Source organism: Microtus ochrogaster, chromosome 1 (assembly GCF_000317375.1).
Source record: "Microtus ochrogaster isolate Prairie Vole_2 chromosome 1, MicOch1.0, whole genome shotgun sequence".
Classification (NCBI taxonomy): Eukaryota; Metazoa; Chordata; class Mammalia; order Rodentia; family Cricetidae; genus Microtus; species Microtus ochrogaster.
The window spans coordinates 25,772,499-25,787,190 of NC_022009.1; the positions used below are offsets into that span (position 1 = coordinate 25,772,499).

Consider the following 14,692-nt stretch of genomic DNA (forward strand, 5'->3'; position numbering starts at 1 on the left):
TGTGTATATATATATACACACACACACACACACATATATATATATTACCAGAAATCCTTTCTGAGGCCACACAGTGAGAAAAAACCCGAAAAAACCCGACTGGGGTGTAGCTACAGGTGTATCTAGCTCCTGTCTTGATGTTCCTGTTTCTGAAGCTAGTGTCCCCAGTGTTTCTTCTGCCAGTGCCTTGGAGTCCATGTGTAGGGAAGCATGGTTACCAGAACCTACTCATTGAAACACATACATAAATAGTGCGTATCATTTTTTCTCTCGTTTTGTGTAGGTGTGTATGGTGTGTGTGCCTATATGTCTATATAGCTGAGCATATGTGTAGATGGCAGAGGGCAACTTGAGTGTTGATCTTTGTTTTCTACCCTGTTGGAGCCAACCTGCAAGCTTCCAGGGACTCTTCCATCTCTGCCTTCCATCTCATCCTAGGAGCACTGAGATGGCTGAGATGGTGTGTTACTGGTGTCTGGCTTTTTACATGGGTTCTGGGGATTTGAACTCAGGTCCTCACCCTTGTGCTGTGAGTACTTCATCTGCTAAGCAATCTCCTTAGCCTTGTATCAAATTTTAGGTGAATAAAAAGTGGGGGGCAAATTGTCAAAGCAGGGGCCACTGACAACCAGATGAAACAGTCTGCTCACCAGAGCCTGCACTTTCTCAGCCACCCTCTGCTGTTTTATTTTCTCATACTGCTGGGCCTGTAGTTTTCCAGAGTGCCACTGCATTCAAATCTATATTCTATTTTCTCTCCTAGAAAATAGGTCAGACTCTAGGCAGAGTTCACCAGGTGGTGTCCCCTAAGGTTTGGCTGGGGCTGTCCTTCAGGAGTCTGCCTGTGTATCCGACTCCATGCTTCCCAAACCTCTCCTAGGGGTGTGAGGAGGCATGGGAGAAGAAAGTAGGGGAATTTTGAACTCTCAGCTCTTGACAAGATCTAGTCCAAATGAAGGGTGAGGTGAGAGGGAGCATTCCCAGGGAAGGTCACGTCCCCAAATGTAGCGGTGTAGATGGAGAGGTCCTTTTTTTCTGCTTTAGTTAGAAGCCCCTCCTTCCCCCAACAAATTGCTTCCTTTGAACTTGTGCCTGATGGCATTGTTGGGCATCCTTTGGCATCCATGAATGCAGGTGGGGATGCCCTGATTTACTCCTCTTCTGCTTGTGAGGTTGTAGAGAGTGGGCGAAGGGTGGTGATGGAATTCAAATCCTTCTGCTCTTCTTCTGCATCCCCTGGTGGGAGTAGGGAAGTCCTGAGGGAGGTGGCCTCAGACCAGGTCAGGATAGTTTCCATCAGGGTTCCTTCAGCCTTGAGTACCTTTGGAGCATCTGTGACCTGCTTAAGACTGCATGTGAGTTGCAGGCGAGCTGGGAGGAAAGCTGCAGGTGAAGGGAGCTGCTTCTCAGACCCCTTGTCTGCTCAGGAGTACTAACCAGCAGAGTGAGTCCTGCCTGCAGCCTGTCCAGGTACCATTTTCTTGCCTGGACAGATTGAATCAAGTATATATAAAGCTCATTGTCTTCGGGTATCAGCCCAGATATAATATTATTTCCTCGGAAATGCTTCTTGAACAATCTTTTCTGACATAGGGACGCCTGCTGTCATTTACCCTGTTTCTTCTTTCTTCATGATATTAATCATTATGTCATGTCACATTACACATGTGTGTTAGTATTGTTCATGTCTCCCATTTAAAACCCTAGGGCATTTCCTGTTTTTTTTCATTCACTGCTTGGATCTCCCATGTAGAGAGTGTGGTCTGGCCTATAATTGGCACTCTGTTAATATGTATTGAATGTGAATACAGGATTTCCATGGATACAGCTCACTAAGATAGATACTATGAGGATCTCTATTTTTAGGAGAGGCGATTGAGGCTCAGAAATGTGGAGGCAGTTGCCTGTGGATGGATGACAGAGTTTGGATTTGATTCTAGGCCAGCTAACCTTCCCCTATCCTGTGAAGAGGACTTGTGCCCTCTTGTGTTGCCCCCATTGCCAAGCATGGAGGTAGTCTGTCTATCATGACAAAGATGAAAGCTAGTGTTGTTTCCTAATAATTCCAGTGACATTCCCTCGGAAGACTCTTATTGGTTGGATCTGGGTCACATGTATGTTCTTGAGTGAATTATGGGTCCAGAAGATAGACTGTTCCTACAATCTGGAGCCACAAGGCTTCTATTAGAACAGGGGTAAGAGTAGGGATCATCTTTATCAGTTATATTGATTAAAAGTGGAAAAGGGGGCTCCCAAGGAGGGAGCTGGGGTTGTTATAGTAGAGACAATATAGATGAAGCCAGTTTCTCACTCTCTCCCAGTTGACATTTTCCCAACTCTCCCCTAGCCTCAAGGGACCCCTTATTCTCACCCCCTGCCTCTGTCACATCTATCTATCTATCTATCTATCTATCTATCTATCTATCTATCTATCTATCTATCTATCTATCTATCTATCTATCATCTATCTATCATCTATCTATCTATCTATCTATCTATCTATCTATCTATCTATCTATCTATCTATTATTCATTTACTGGTTAAAGGACTTTTAAGGGTGTCATTGTTGCCCTTCTGTGATGAGAGGAGATACTGTATTTTTATGTATGGGATTGCAGCTATACCGAGTTAAAGCATGAGGGGTGAAACAGAGGAAGTAATCATGGAATTTCTTTCAACCTCAGCTCCCGATCATCCCAGATTCCAGTCCCTTCTCACCTCAGTTGGCACTGATGAATGGGGTGAGGGAAGGGGGGTGAGGTGGGGTTGGTAGAAGCATTGCACCTGAGTCACAGGTTTACTTCCTGTGGTCTCCCAGTGTTTCCAGGGAGCCATCTGGTCAGTAAATGCTGGCAATTCTGTCTGTGGTGATTCCAAACGATAACAATCAGAACCACTACTGTTTACACAGGGCTTGCCTGATGCTAAGTGCTTTGCAAGCTTTTAAAGTCTCCTAACACCCCCATGGGGGAGGTTCTGTTCCCATTTTTATGGCTGAGGAAGATGAATTAGGGAGAAGCTCAGGGATTGGCCTAAGGCTGCAGAGCATGCTGGGATGCGAGCTCGCACCTGTCTCTCTCCAAGTTTAGGATTGTAATCACAGTGCTAAAGTGGGTACCCAACTGACATCTAAAGACCATTGGGGTTCCAAGGGATCCCGTCTCACTGTGTCTTGGAGCCCTCACAGACTGTGTATGAACAACAATGTTGACATTCTCACCGCAGATAGCCTGTTTAATTAAGGGGTATTTTAATGAGACCACTATTCTAGGCAGTCCATCAGTCACTGTTAATGGCATCACTTAGCTATTCATGCAGCAGCCTTCTCCTACCCACCTCTTCTATTTTACCTCTTTTCTTCCCCTCACTCATCGCTCCACCCCTAAACCTAACTTACCGGAAAAACCTGAAAGGGGGCTTTCTAAGGAATGATTCAGGGTTCTCAAGATGTGTCTGGGAGTATATATAGCTTCCAGGGATTGCAGGGCAAGCGCTGGGTAAATCCTCAGCTGTTGATCTGACTATGGCACAGCCCAAATGGTAGGGCACAGGTGGGTCTGGTGACAGCCTTGGTATTTTGGGGGCAAAAGCCATAAGGATGCACTGTACGAATCTGACTGCAGGTATTTCATTATTGGCATGGAGAAGGTTACCTGTCTCGTCCTGGCAGCAGATTAAAGTCACAGAGGATTAATAGTGATCTACTCATGGGGTACCTGGGGGAATTCCTACCTGTCTTTCCAGTGGCTTAAGGATACTTTCTTTAGCCTACAAATTAAACTATACCTTATATGTCTTGAGAGGTCTTGGCTTTAGTTGAATGAATGTTGAACTTAATCGGACTCAGAGATGGAAGATTCTTTTCTGAGTTCTGTCTCTGAACTGGCTGTGCAAACCTGGAATAACCTATCAGTACCTTCCATCCTAACACAACAACAACAACAAGCAATAGCAAACTAGAAAAGCCTAAGGTCTTCCCAGATCCACTACCTAGTGATTCTAAGCATACCCACCCAGGATTTCCTGATGGTCATGGGTCTCCTAGTCAGCCTCTTGCTGCCTCAGCTATAGTTAATGCTGCTAAACTGTTCTGAACAGTGCCTCTGGCTATTCTCACTTAGCTTTCCCCAGCACAATTCTACTTCACATCTGAGAGTGGGAGGATGAAGGAGACCTCCCATCGTTGAGGAAGATGATGGGAGTGAACTGTTCTGTGTGTGTTTTAAAATTGATGTGCCACTCTTCCCAGGGCTCTGTGTTCAATTGTGGCTGACAAAAGTGATTTGTACCAGGTCATTCTTGTCATTCGTGACGGGGTGAAAAGCAAGGAGAAAGATGATGGGTGCAGGGAAGCAGAGTTTCCGTTTCTATGGCAAATGTTTGGTTCACACAATCTCAAGCACACGTTGCTGTCTGTGATGAAGAATGGTCACTGTGTTTTGCCACCTTCTGTCCTTCTGCCCTCCACGTTAACAAATGCTTCAGCTTGTGCTTTCTTAATGGTGATGTCTCTTTTTCTTCCTCAGGGGAGTGGTTAATTTGTTTTTCTCTCTGCTGTGAAACCTCACTTGACTCTGCGTCCAGTGTTTGGTATCTGGAAAAGAGGAGAATTTGCGTGGGTGTCAGTGTGCAGAAACCAACCAGAATATTTTAACCAATATTCTTATAGGATTCTAGGTTGCTTGGCTCTCTGGAGCCCTATCTGATTCCAGGATGATGTCTTTCCGGACAGATGCGCGGCTTACCTCTTTTGCTACATGCACAGTGAAAAGGGAGCTTGATTCCTTGGCTTGCATGGGTGGATTTTGGGTGAAGGTAGGAATGTGGGGGCTTGCATGGCCTTTGAACTCATGCAAGAACACACGGTGTTGTGTGGGGGTGCACTTCTAACACTCTTCTTCATTTCTCTCTCCTCTCCTTTTCCCTTGCTTTGAAATTGCTGCCACAGATGTCAGTCAAGGTCCAGGTGAGTCTTTGCTCGCACAGCTGCTGTGGGAATTTGCCTTCTGCTAGACTGTGCATGGTGTGATTCTGACTGACCCCCTTTCCAGGGATTAAAAAACATCTTAGTATGTTGCATTTTCACTGATTTTTGGTTTAGAAGAAGAAATGCCTTGAAGTAAGGTTTTTTTGCTGGCTTTGAAGAACTATTTTAAAACCAACGGAATGTGTTTCCCTGGCTTAAGTGATTGCTTCCTTATGAATTCTGTGTGAATCAAAGGAGTGGAAAATTAACATTTTTGGAAAATATTTTTAAAAGAATCTTAGCTGCGTGTTATCCAATGCAATGAATACTTTTGCCTTGTTTTATAGCTATAACTTCCTGTGGTTAAAAGCTGATAATATTACCTATTCAACCCAGAAATTATATGGGTAAAGGAAGGTTTCTTTCTTCTAAGAAATCCCTATTTCCTCCAATGATATTGATAATATTCTATTTATTAACCAGTTATGCAAGTAATACATGTTCACTATAAAAAAATCTAAAAGAGGGTTTGATTGGATTTTGTTAATAGAAACATGGAAGGCCTATCTTTAATAATAGGTATACTATTATTAAAAGTGCATGCTCTCCCAGAGTCCTACTTTTAAGCCTTGTATGTGGGCATTTACATATATAAGACCATAATAGAGGACCTAATCCTTTATGGGTAAGAAATGTGAGGTGATTTAGAATGGTTTTACATCTATTCTAAACTAGTTAAGACTCTGAGTTAAGAAGAACAGTTACAGGCAGGACGGGAGACCATCTTTGATATCTTCGTGTTTACTTACTTAGTCCCTTTTACAGTTAACCCTTAGAGAGTAAATATAAGATTGGTATTGCTATATACAATTTAAAGTACATGAAATTTAGGGTCTGACAGGTTAAATAGTTTTGCCAAAGGTCATAGAACTCATCAATGGTAGCAACTGAACTCTAAAACCAATTCACTCTTTCAAGAACAATGGCAATGGGTTTTTGATCCTACTGCACGTACTGGGTTTGGGGGAGCCTAGGCAATTTGGATGCTCACCTTACTAAACCTGGATGGAGGTGGGTGGTCCTTGGACTTCCCACAGGTCAGGGAACCCTGATTGCTCTTCGAGCTGATGAGGGAGAGGGAATTGATAGGGGGAGGAAAATGGGAGGTGGTGGCAGGGAGGAGGCAGATATCCTTAATAAATAAATAAATTTAAAATAAATAAATAAATAAAAAGAAAGATAAAAAATAAAAATAAATAAAACCAATTCACACTTTAATGGTGCATTCTGGGGTCGTCGCTGAAAATTCCCAATGCCTGGAGATCTTGTAAGTATTCCCTGAAGGGATGACTGCCCACTTGTTTGTTTGTGTGGAGAGGTAATTTGACTTTTACTGTCATCTCTGTCTTCAAATGAATATATCCTTTATTATTCTTGGATACCTAAAGTAATCACACATACTTTGGTAGGGACTTTCTGATTATTGTTATATGTGGGATTCCACAATGTAAGAGTACAATATAGTTATTCTTATCAAACACAAAGGACATTTTTGTACTTTTTCTGCCTATCCTTCATCTTTCTTCGAAACACAGCACAGACAACCTGTCCACAGAAATACCCACCAGAGCTGGAGTCATACTTGCTCGGTAAAGCGCTTGCTCTGTAAACATGAGGACCTGAGTTCTAACCCCAGACCCCAAATCTAAACCTCATTTTTGGTGCAGGGATGTACTTTTTGACCTTAGCACTGAAAAGGTTAAGGCCATCAGCTCCCTGGGGTTTCCTAGCAGATCAGCGTAGACTTCTTGGTTGGTTCTAGGCCAGAAAAGTGCCGTCTAAATAATAAAAATAAAAGGACATCTCCTCAATAATGGCATCCAAACTTGTCTTCTGGCTCCCATACATACGTACACATGTAGACATGCACCTGCACATAAATGAACACATACATACATACATACATACATACCATTAAATTCATTCTTTTTATTTAAAAAGATTTTCGTTCAATCACTCATTCAACAAATATGTGTTATCAGGGACTGTGGATAAAATGATAAACAGGAGACAATCCCTGGTTTCATGTACTTTTATTCTAAATGGGGGCAGACATACAGATGCGTATACATCTGTATAGGTGCTTATATGAATGTATCCACATTACATGTGCATGCTAATGTATATTGTAGCACGTGGTGACGTTAAGTGGTATGGAGAAAGTGGAGTATTGTAAAGGAGAAATCACTAATTTATAGAGCATGGACAGGGGAAGCCTCTCTGGTAGCAGAGTATTTAATCATAGGAAGTAAGGGACTAAGATCAAGACCTCAGGTCTTGTTTGCCATCTGACTGATGGCAGAGATGTTTCCAAAGGTGGTACACTGTCCTTCTGCCCAGGAATGAACGAACTTGAAGCTCAGCCTGCATTTCTCTCCCCCAGCCTGTGTTCATGGGGGAACCCTTTTTTCTGATTCTCACAAGGTCACCATATTGGTCCTTGTGTGGAAGGGAATGGTAGAGGGGTGGAGGTCTATGCTGCCCTTTCTTTAGATAATAGCAACTGTTAATGCCCCTTTCCCTGACACATCTCTATTTAATCACCATTATCTCATTTTATTTCCTTAATAACCTTCTGAGGTATGTAGCCCGAGCCCCCATTTTATTGCTGATTAAGTGGGGGTCCAGGGAGGTTAAGGGATGTGCTGTACTCGGTTATGGAATAGCAGGACCAAGAGGGGATTCTAGCCTGAGTCTAAATGTTGTGACCTTCACTTTGCCCTTGAAGTATCTAGGGATGATCGCTAATCCTGTCACTCCTCCAGCTCCTTTATTTTGTTATGGTTTCTAAGCCTGAAGAAAACCCTTGGTTTAGATCCTTCAGTTGTGGCCATGGATATGGAAGGAGCTGGCCTGTGCAGGCCAGGCCTGCTGAAGGTTAGTGAGTAGCCTCCCATCCTCTCTCAGTTCCTGGCCAAGCAATCTGGAGCCAACAGTATTGTGCTCTGACAAGGGAAGCCTTTAGTGACTCTCTGATCCCCTGCTCCCTGACCCTGGAGGACGTACTGGGGATTTTATGAGCTAATGTAACTGTTTACCCAGAAGCCACTAGAAGACTATAAAAGGGATGTTTGATTAATTGGTAAATTTCACATGCTGAGCACATTGGTTGGAAATAATCCTATTGTAGAATATAGTTTGAGATAAGACGTGTGAAAAGCCTTTCCCAGAGTTCCTGAGATAGGCTGGAGACTCCTGCCATTGAGTCATGGATACCTGGATCAAAAGAGAAGGCAAGTTCCACCGGACTGCAACAGGAGTCAACAAGTTCAAAGCCTCTCACCCTAGGTTACACAAACAGGATAATAAAAGCAAACAGCAAACCTTTCTAGTACCACCTGCAGATCTTGGGAAGATGGCTGAGCCTTCTCCTGCATCTTCATGTTAACTCCTCCTGGTGGGCACCGCAAACGAGAAGCCTTGGGGAGCTCCAGTGACTGGCCAGTGATCATCTCTTGACAGTGACTAGACCAGAACCTTAGAATTCAGATGCCACCAGATTCTGTGCTCTTGTTCTTTTAAAGCGCCCACATTTCCATAGTGGTCCTGTGGGCCAGCATGTCTTACTTGTGTCTGTACTACTGTATCCGTGCAGAGTACAAAGCACATAGAGCCCAGTAAGTGTTTATTAGACAGGACTGATCGTAAGCATAAGGGGAAAACTGGCTGTATAGGGTCCTGAGACACAGTAGAGCTTAAGGGGTGTATTGCTCAAGGAGCACAGACATTGCAGTTAAGGAAAGGGAAACTTCCATAAGGGAAGGGCCCTCTCCAAAGATATACAACCTATTTATTTTCCGGAAGGGACCTTATTAGGTCTTTTCATCTACTTTGCTCACTGGGATTCATCACTGGTCTCCCTGGATAAGTTGTGAGTAGGCAGTGCTATCCCTTTCCTGCCCTCAAGCTTCTACCCATTTCTGAATGTTCCAGAACTCTCTACTAGGAGAGGGAGTAAGCACTTAGGATGTGAAGAGAGGGGCTAGTAGTGGGAAGAGCCCTCCTTTCTACACCCCTCTCTCGTCACCCCTCACTCCTGCCTAAGGGTTGTTTGTGATGCTCTCTGTCAGCCTCTCCCCTCACAATGGATAATTTCTCAGGCTCTGCCTGCTGATTAGAGCTGGAATTTAAATGAATAACTGTGACCTTGTGGATGTGCCCTAGTTATTCACAGGCCCAGTGAGGAAATAGGCTTCTTGCTCTGTCCGTCAGGGCTTAGGCAAGCACAGGAGGAGGGACTGCTGTCTGCAGGGGCCCCTTAGCCTGATCTCCTGCTTCCAAAAGAACTAACCATGTCGCTTGTCACTTCCATTGTCTGCTGACTCTTGACCTCATTGCCTCTTCACTCCAGTGTAAGTAAGCCCCGGGACCTAGTTATCTGTCTGCGCATTGCCTTGTCTCCAGCTGAGGGATGCTGATGTGAACCTGCGTTTAGGAGATGGCATACAACATGTGTGACTCAAGCTTGTGGACACAAAGGGGAAGCTGTGGAAGCCCCCTGTGTGGCAACAGGACCAGCATTACTGGCGTTTCTAAGAATCCAGTATAGAAGCAGATGCTCAGAGCCCACCTAGAGATACGGAGGCAGAATCATCATTTGATCAAAGGCCCAAAACTTCAAGGAATTAACCTGTGACAAACACCGGCATTGGACTTGGTCTCTCTTCCCTTTCAGACATCTGGGTTGTCCGTACCGAGGAAGCTGTGGTGCACCTTGCTGAAACCCCAGTCCTCACCTCTTAGGATGCACGCTGCGTGGGCCACCTGCTTGGTCTGGTTCATAGGAGGAGCAGGATAGTGGAGATTAGGGATGGGAAATAGTGAGCATCCGTCCACCCCTGAGTGGTCTCTGTTGACCACTTTTCTGTACAGCAGCTTAGGTACTGCAGGGGAGACAGTGTGGGCTGGAGTGGGTTTTGCAAACATCAAGGAGAAGCTTGGCATTTTGCAGTGGTTAAGAACAATCAAAAGTATAATTATCAACAGAAAAAAACAGATCAAGTTTTTATCCGAGCAGAGCTTTACTCGGTCCCCTCCTACTATCTGGGCTGCTTGTGAGCTACAAAGCCTGAACTGAGTAACCCTAAAATAGCATCTGTCCCTTTAAGGAAAGGCTCGGACATCCGGGGTTACATGAAACCCAGACTCTTAGCCAGATGCCGGGACTGACCTCTCGACTCTCCTAAAGCAATCTGCCCTGTTCACATTACTTTCCCTTTGTGGGCTCCACTTTCTGGTCTGTAAAATGGGGATGATGAGGACGCTTAACTCATGCTTAGCTTTACAAACAGAGTTCCACATGTAGTCTTAGAACACAGTTACACAGTAAGCAATGTGCAGCCACTGCTACACCAAGTCTCATTTGATCTTTGCAGTAAGAGTTTCTGTTTCATAGATGAAGATTTACAAAGGCTAAAAAACCTGAACTCAATTAAACAACATCTTCTTTGCCTTTATCGTGCTCTCTTGAATGTCCAGAGGTATGCCCCTGTGTCTGATGTAGATCCTCTCCACACATACCAGCTACCCCACCCCCTGCTACACGCCTCTCTTTTGGGTCTTGATGTTCATGCTTCTAGTCTAGAGGTGTCTTTAGATTCTGTGTATAGCCATAAAACATAATAGGATCACAGTAAAACGGGACAAGGGACTCATGTGTCAGGTCCCTACCATGTTACAGATGAAGAACCCTGGGCTCCAAGATACTAGGTCCTTTGCTCCAGATCAGAAAGAGATATAGTAGATGCCAGGATTCAATTCACATCTAAGGTTCCCTCTGCAAAGTTGCTGCTTTATCCAAGAGTTGTGTACGCTTGGCTAAGAATGTAGCCTTCCAGGGTAACAGGTCTCTTCCCTTGAATGGGAAGGGTTTGAGACAGGCGCTCTCAGGCTCTGTCCATTGCTAGTGCTTATGACCAGATCATTTGGTTGAGACACTGGAGAACTTAAAGAATATCTTCCTATTACCAAGACTAGCAGTCCATGTTTTCAGTAAACCAGAACCGTGTTTTGTCTTTTCCTTCCCATTCTTTTGAATAATAATCCCACTTGATTTTTCTCTTATTACCTCCCTACAAAAACCGCTTGACATTTATTCATCTTGTATTTTGAGCCAAGCACCGAAATGCTAAGTTTTGCATGCATTATTTAATTCTTTAGACACCCCCAGAAGGTAGATTCTTTTACTAGGTGTATATTATCCCATGAACAAACTGACTCAAGTTTTGTTAAGCAACCACCAATAGCGCATTAAAAGTTGGCAGAACACATTATAAGGTCTTGTCTCTATGGTCATGGTGACATCTTGAAGGGAATGCCACCAAAGCATACATGCCTCAAAGTTGACTCCTGCTTATTACTGTGTGCTCTTAGCTTAGAAGGGTGCCAGTGCATGGCAGACACACCACAGATCCTTCCTGAGGGAGTGAATAGTATGCTGGACTCGGTCCTTAGTTTTTCCCCATGATTTTATGGAGGTCAGCTTTTCAGGAGTCGCCATAAGACAAAAATAATTTTTATGCAATGGTCTTCTTAGGCCGAGCTTGGTGGGAGATCCAGGTTACAGAGAAATACACCTCTGCGGTGTGTTATTAGATTGGAAGGAACCCTTGGCTGGGCCTATTTACTTCACAGTCAGCTGCCCAGTACAGGCCCAGGAAGACCCTCTTGGCTCCCATAGCTCTATGTGATGAGTATATACAGGTAAGGTGCTATTTCCAAGACTGTCTTTCTCTTTGGCTATCTTAAAATTATAGTCTTGAGGCTTTATTTCTAAAGACTTAAAATCTTCTTCTTTACCGCCTTAGAATGGCAGACCCATGCCAGCAGTTGTGGAACATGCCTGTAATCCTACCCCTAAGGAGGTTGAGGCAGGAGGATCATGAGATCAAGGAGAGCCTGGCCTACATAAGGAGTCTGATGTCAGACTATACTGTATATCAAGACTCTGTCAAAAGGGAGGAAAGGAAAGAGGAAGTGAAAGAGGAGGAAAGGGAGGGTTAAGAAGGCAACCACACGACTGTATGATGAATTTAGTCACATTTCAGTTATTTCTGGAGGGCAAGATGGGAGTTAGAGAAATGTCCTAGAGCCTCCCATGGTCTGAGCTCATCGGATACGTGTGGGGGTGCTTCTTTGTTACTTCAATGATGAGAGGCAGCAGAAGCATTTAGTGGTAAAGGGCAGTGAGTCCCAAGTGTCCTGTGGTATATGGGAAAACACAGGCAGAGATCTGTGCTACTCAGGACACCACTGATGAGAACAGCACAGCACAGCTATTCTCGGGAGAAATGAGGCTAGAGAACCTCCACCTCAGCTAGCTAAGTCACACAGCCTGTTCAGAGACCCCATCAGGCCTTAGACCAGCCATGGAGGTCTGGTAAGGACATAGGGTAGGATGGCCAGTTGGCTGGCCAGGCCTCAGGAGGGGTGGGAGATGGAATGTGGCCCAGACTCCAGGACAGTGAGTCCCTGTGCGGAGCAGCTTTGCTGACTGTGCACACAAATGGAAGCATCCGAGGATGCAGTGGGCAGGGGTCCCCTAGTGCTGCCAGCTGAGTAGACAGATGATGTTGGGCCTGCCTGGCTGGCGAGCGCATATAATTCAAGGCGCTCGGGAGGCTGCCGCAGGAACATTGCCAGTTCAAGACCAGTCTGAGCTACATAGTAAGACTCGTCTCAAATCCATCAGTCAATCAAAATGCTGGGGGGATGTGGGAGGGGTCAGATCAGTCTTCTAAACTGACAGGTGCTACGTGGGTTTGAGCCCTTACCTCGAACTTTGAACTGGGCCATGTGCTTTCTTTGCACTGTTGCCTGTGATCACCACAGCGTTCCCGGGGTGGGGGTGGGGGTGGGGGTGCGGGTGGGGGTGGGGGTGGGGGCATGTTTTCTAGGTGAGAGGTAGAGAACTTAGAGGCACAGAAACGTTAGCTTACCCCATACCTCACAATTTGAGGTAGAGCTGGTCTTTCAATTACACTTTCGATTGCAGAGAGCAGAGGTTTGCCAAGCACCAAAATGGCCTGGAGAGTTAATACAGGAGAGCCAGTCTCATTACAGAAAGGGTTCTCCCAGGTGAGGCTGAGATGGCCGAAGTTAGAGAACCATTACTTGGAAGAAAGTCATCTGAACGGTGGCGGCTGTGGAGCTTCACTCTTAAGCCTTAATCTCTGCACATGGATGTGAGAGGAAGGCGTAAGGAAGAAAGAGAACAGGAAGAGTAGGCCCCCTTTGTGCTCCAATAACATTTAGGACACCAGGCGGTATAGGTACCATCCTCACAATTAGCCAGCATCCCCCTTCCCCCTGTGCCCCAACGGGCTCCCATAGTACAGGGAATGTTTCATTTTTTTGAGGGTAGAGACTTCTCTGTGCTGTATGCCCACTGCCTGCCACACAATCCTGTTAGAATCAGTTTGTTTTGGGTGGAAGAGGCCCAATGGGTCATCAAGACTCTGTAGCAAAGTTTTGAATCCTTTGTGTAAAATTTTATTCAGGCATACTTTGAACCCCTTTGGCAATGAGCAGCTCATTGATCCCTTGGTCTTTTCATTCTGTTCCAGCAGGGCAGAATATTTGAGAGCTCTTTCTTATCCTTCGTTGCTACAGCTTTCCACACCTGTGCGACTTCCAGCCCTTGGAGATCCATGGAACAGATCTAATTACACTCCAAGTGTTTGAAGTCAAGGCTTTTTGTCTTTGAGGAGTTTCTTTTCTAAGTACTAAAACATCTCCAGTTTCTTTGGCCATTCTCATGTAAAGGCTTTTATTCTTTCTTCTATATCATTGTTCCTTGAAAAATGACATTTTTTTTCCCTATATCTATTCTGAAGAAGGATGCTCACATAGTGTACAGTACTATGGGCATGATTGGGATCAATTCATGATAATCTGCTCTCTTGTCCTTGTTCTAGATTCTACAACCCATTCAGGGCAGCAGCAAACCCTTTAGCTTTCCCTTTTGATAACTTGAAGTCAGTGAAAACCTTTACTATTTTTGTGTGCACTGCGAAGTCATTTCTCCCCACTTCCTGGACTTGCACAGTTGGTATTTCTCTTAGCATGGGGCCACCCTTTGATTCTGTTAAATCTGGCACACTGTGGTCTGTTTGGATGCAGTTCTTTCATTGGGAGCATCAACTGATCTTTCTGGTCTTGTGTTATTCATGAATGAGAAGCCACTTCAGAGAAGTTCGTGACAGGGAGATCAAGGACTTTGTTGTGGGATGAGTCTTTTCTAAAAGTCATTCTTGTTGATCCTTTAACCCTTAGCAAAAAAAGCATGACTACTTTTGTCTCTTTGCTATAAAATCTTGCTACTTCTGACCTCTAACAGAAAGAACAGATCAGGAGAATGCTGTAAAGGTCTTTGACCCTGTGATTATGCCGTATTGATGCTGTCAGTGACTCATAGTGATGATCAGAAGCAACACTTTCTGTTCCATCCAGCCACCATGCTATCAGAACAAAGATGGTCAAGAGGCAAACAATGATTATCTGATTCATCTATTACCCTACAAAAGGCTAGATGATGAGGATTAAACACAGTGGCATCATAAAAAGACAAAACTCAGAGGCAAGAGTCTAGCTGGCCCCTGCTTAAAGAGCCAGTATCAGGATCCCTTCTTTACCACCACCATCACCACCACCACCATCACCACTAC

The 14,692-nt window shown here is 44.6% G+C and overlaps 1 protein-coding gene across 23 annotated transcripts in view; it reads left to right on the plus strand.

Moving 5' to 3' along the window:
• Positions 1-14,692, plus strand: part of Nrxn3 (neurexin 3) — a 1,572,781-nt gene that overhangs the window by 102,077 nt on the left and 1,456,012 nt on the right. For all 23 annotated transcript variants that reach the window (XM_026780462.1, XM_026780453.1, XM_013355697.2 and 20 more), the window contains exon 3: positions 4,950-4,967. In XM_026780462.1, the coding sequence (XP_026636263.1) occupies positions 4,950-4,967 (18 nt within the window). The remainder of the gene's footprint in view (positions 1-4,949; positions 4,968-14,692) is intronic.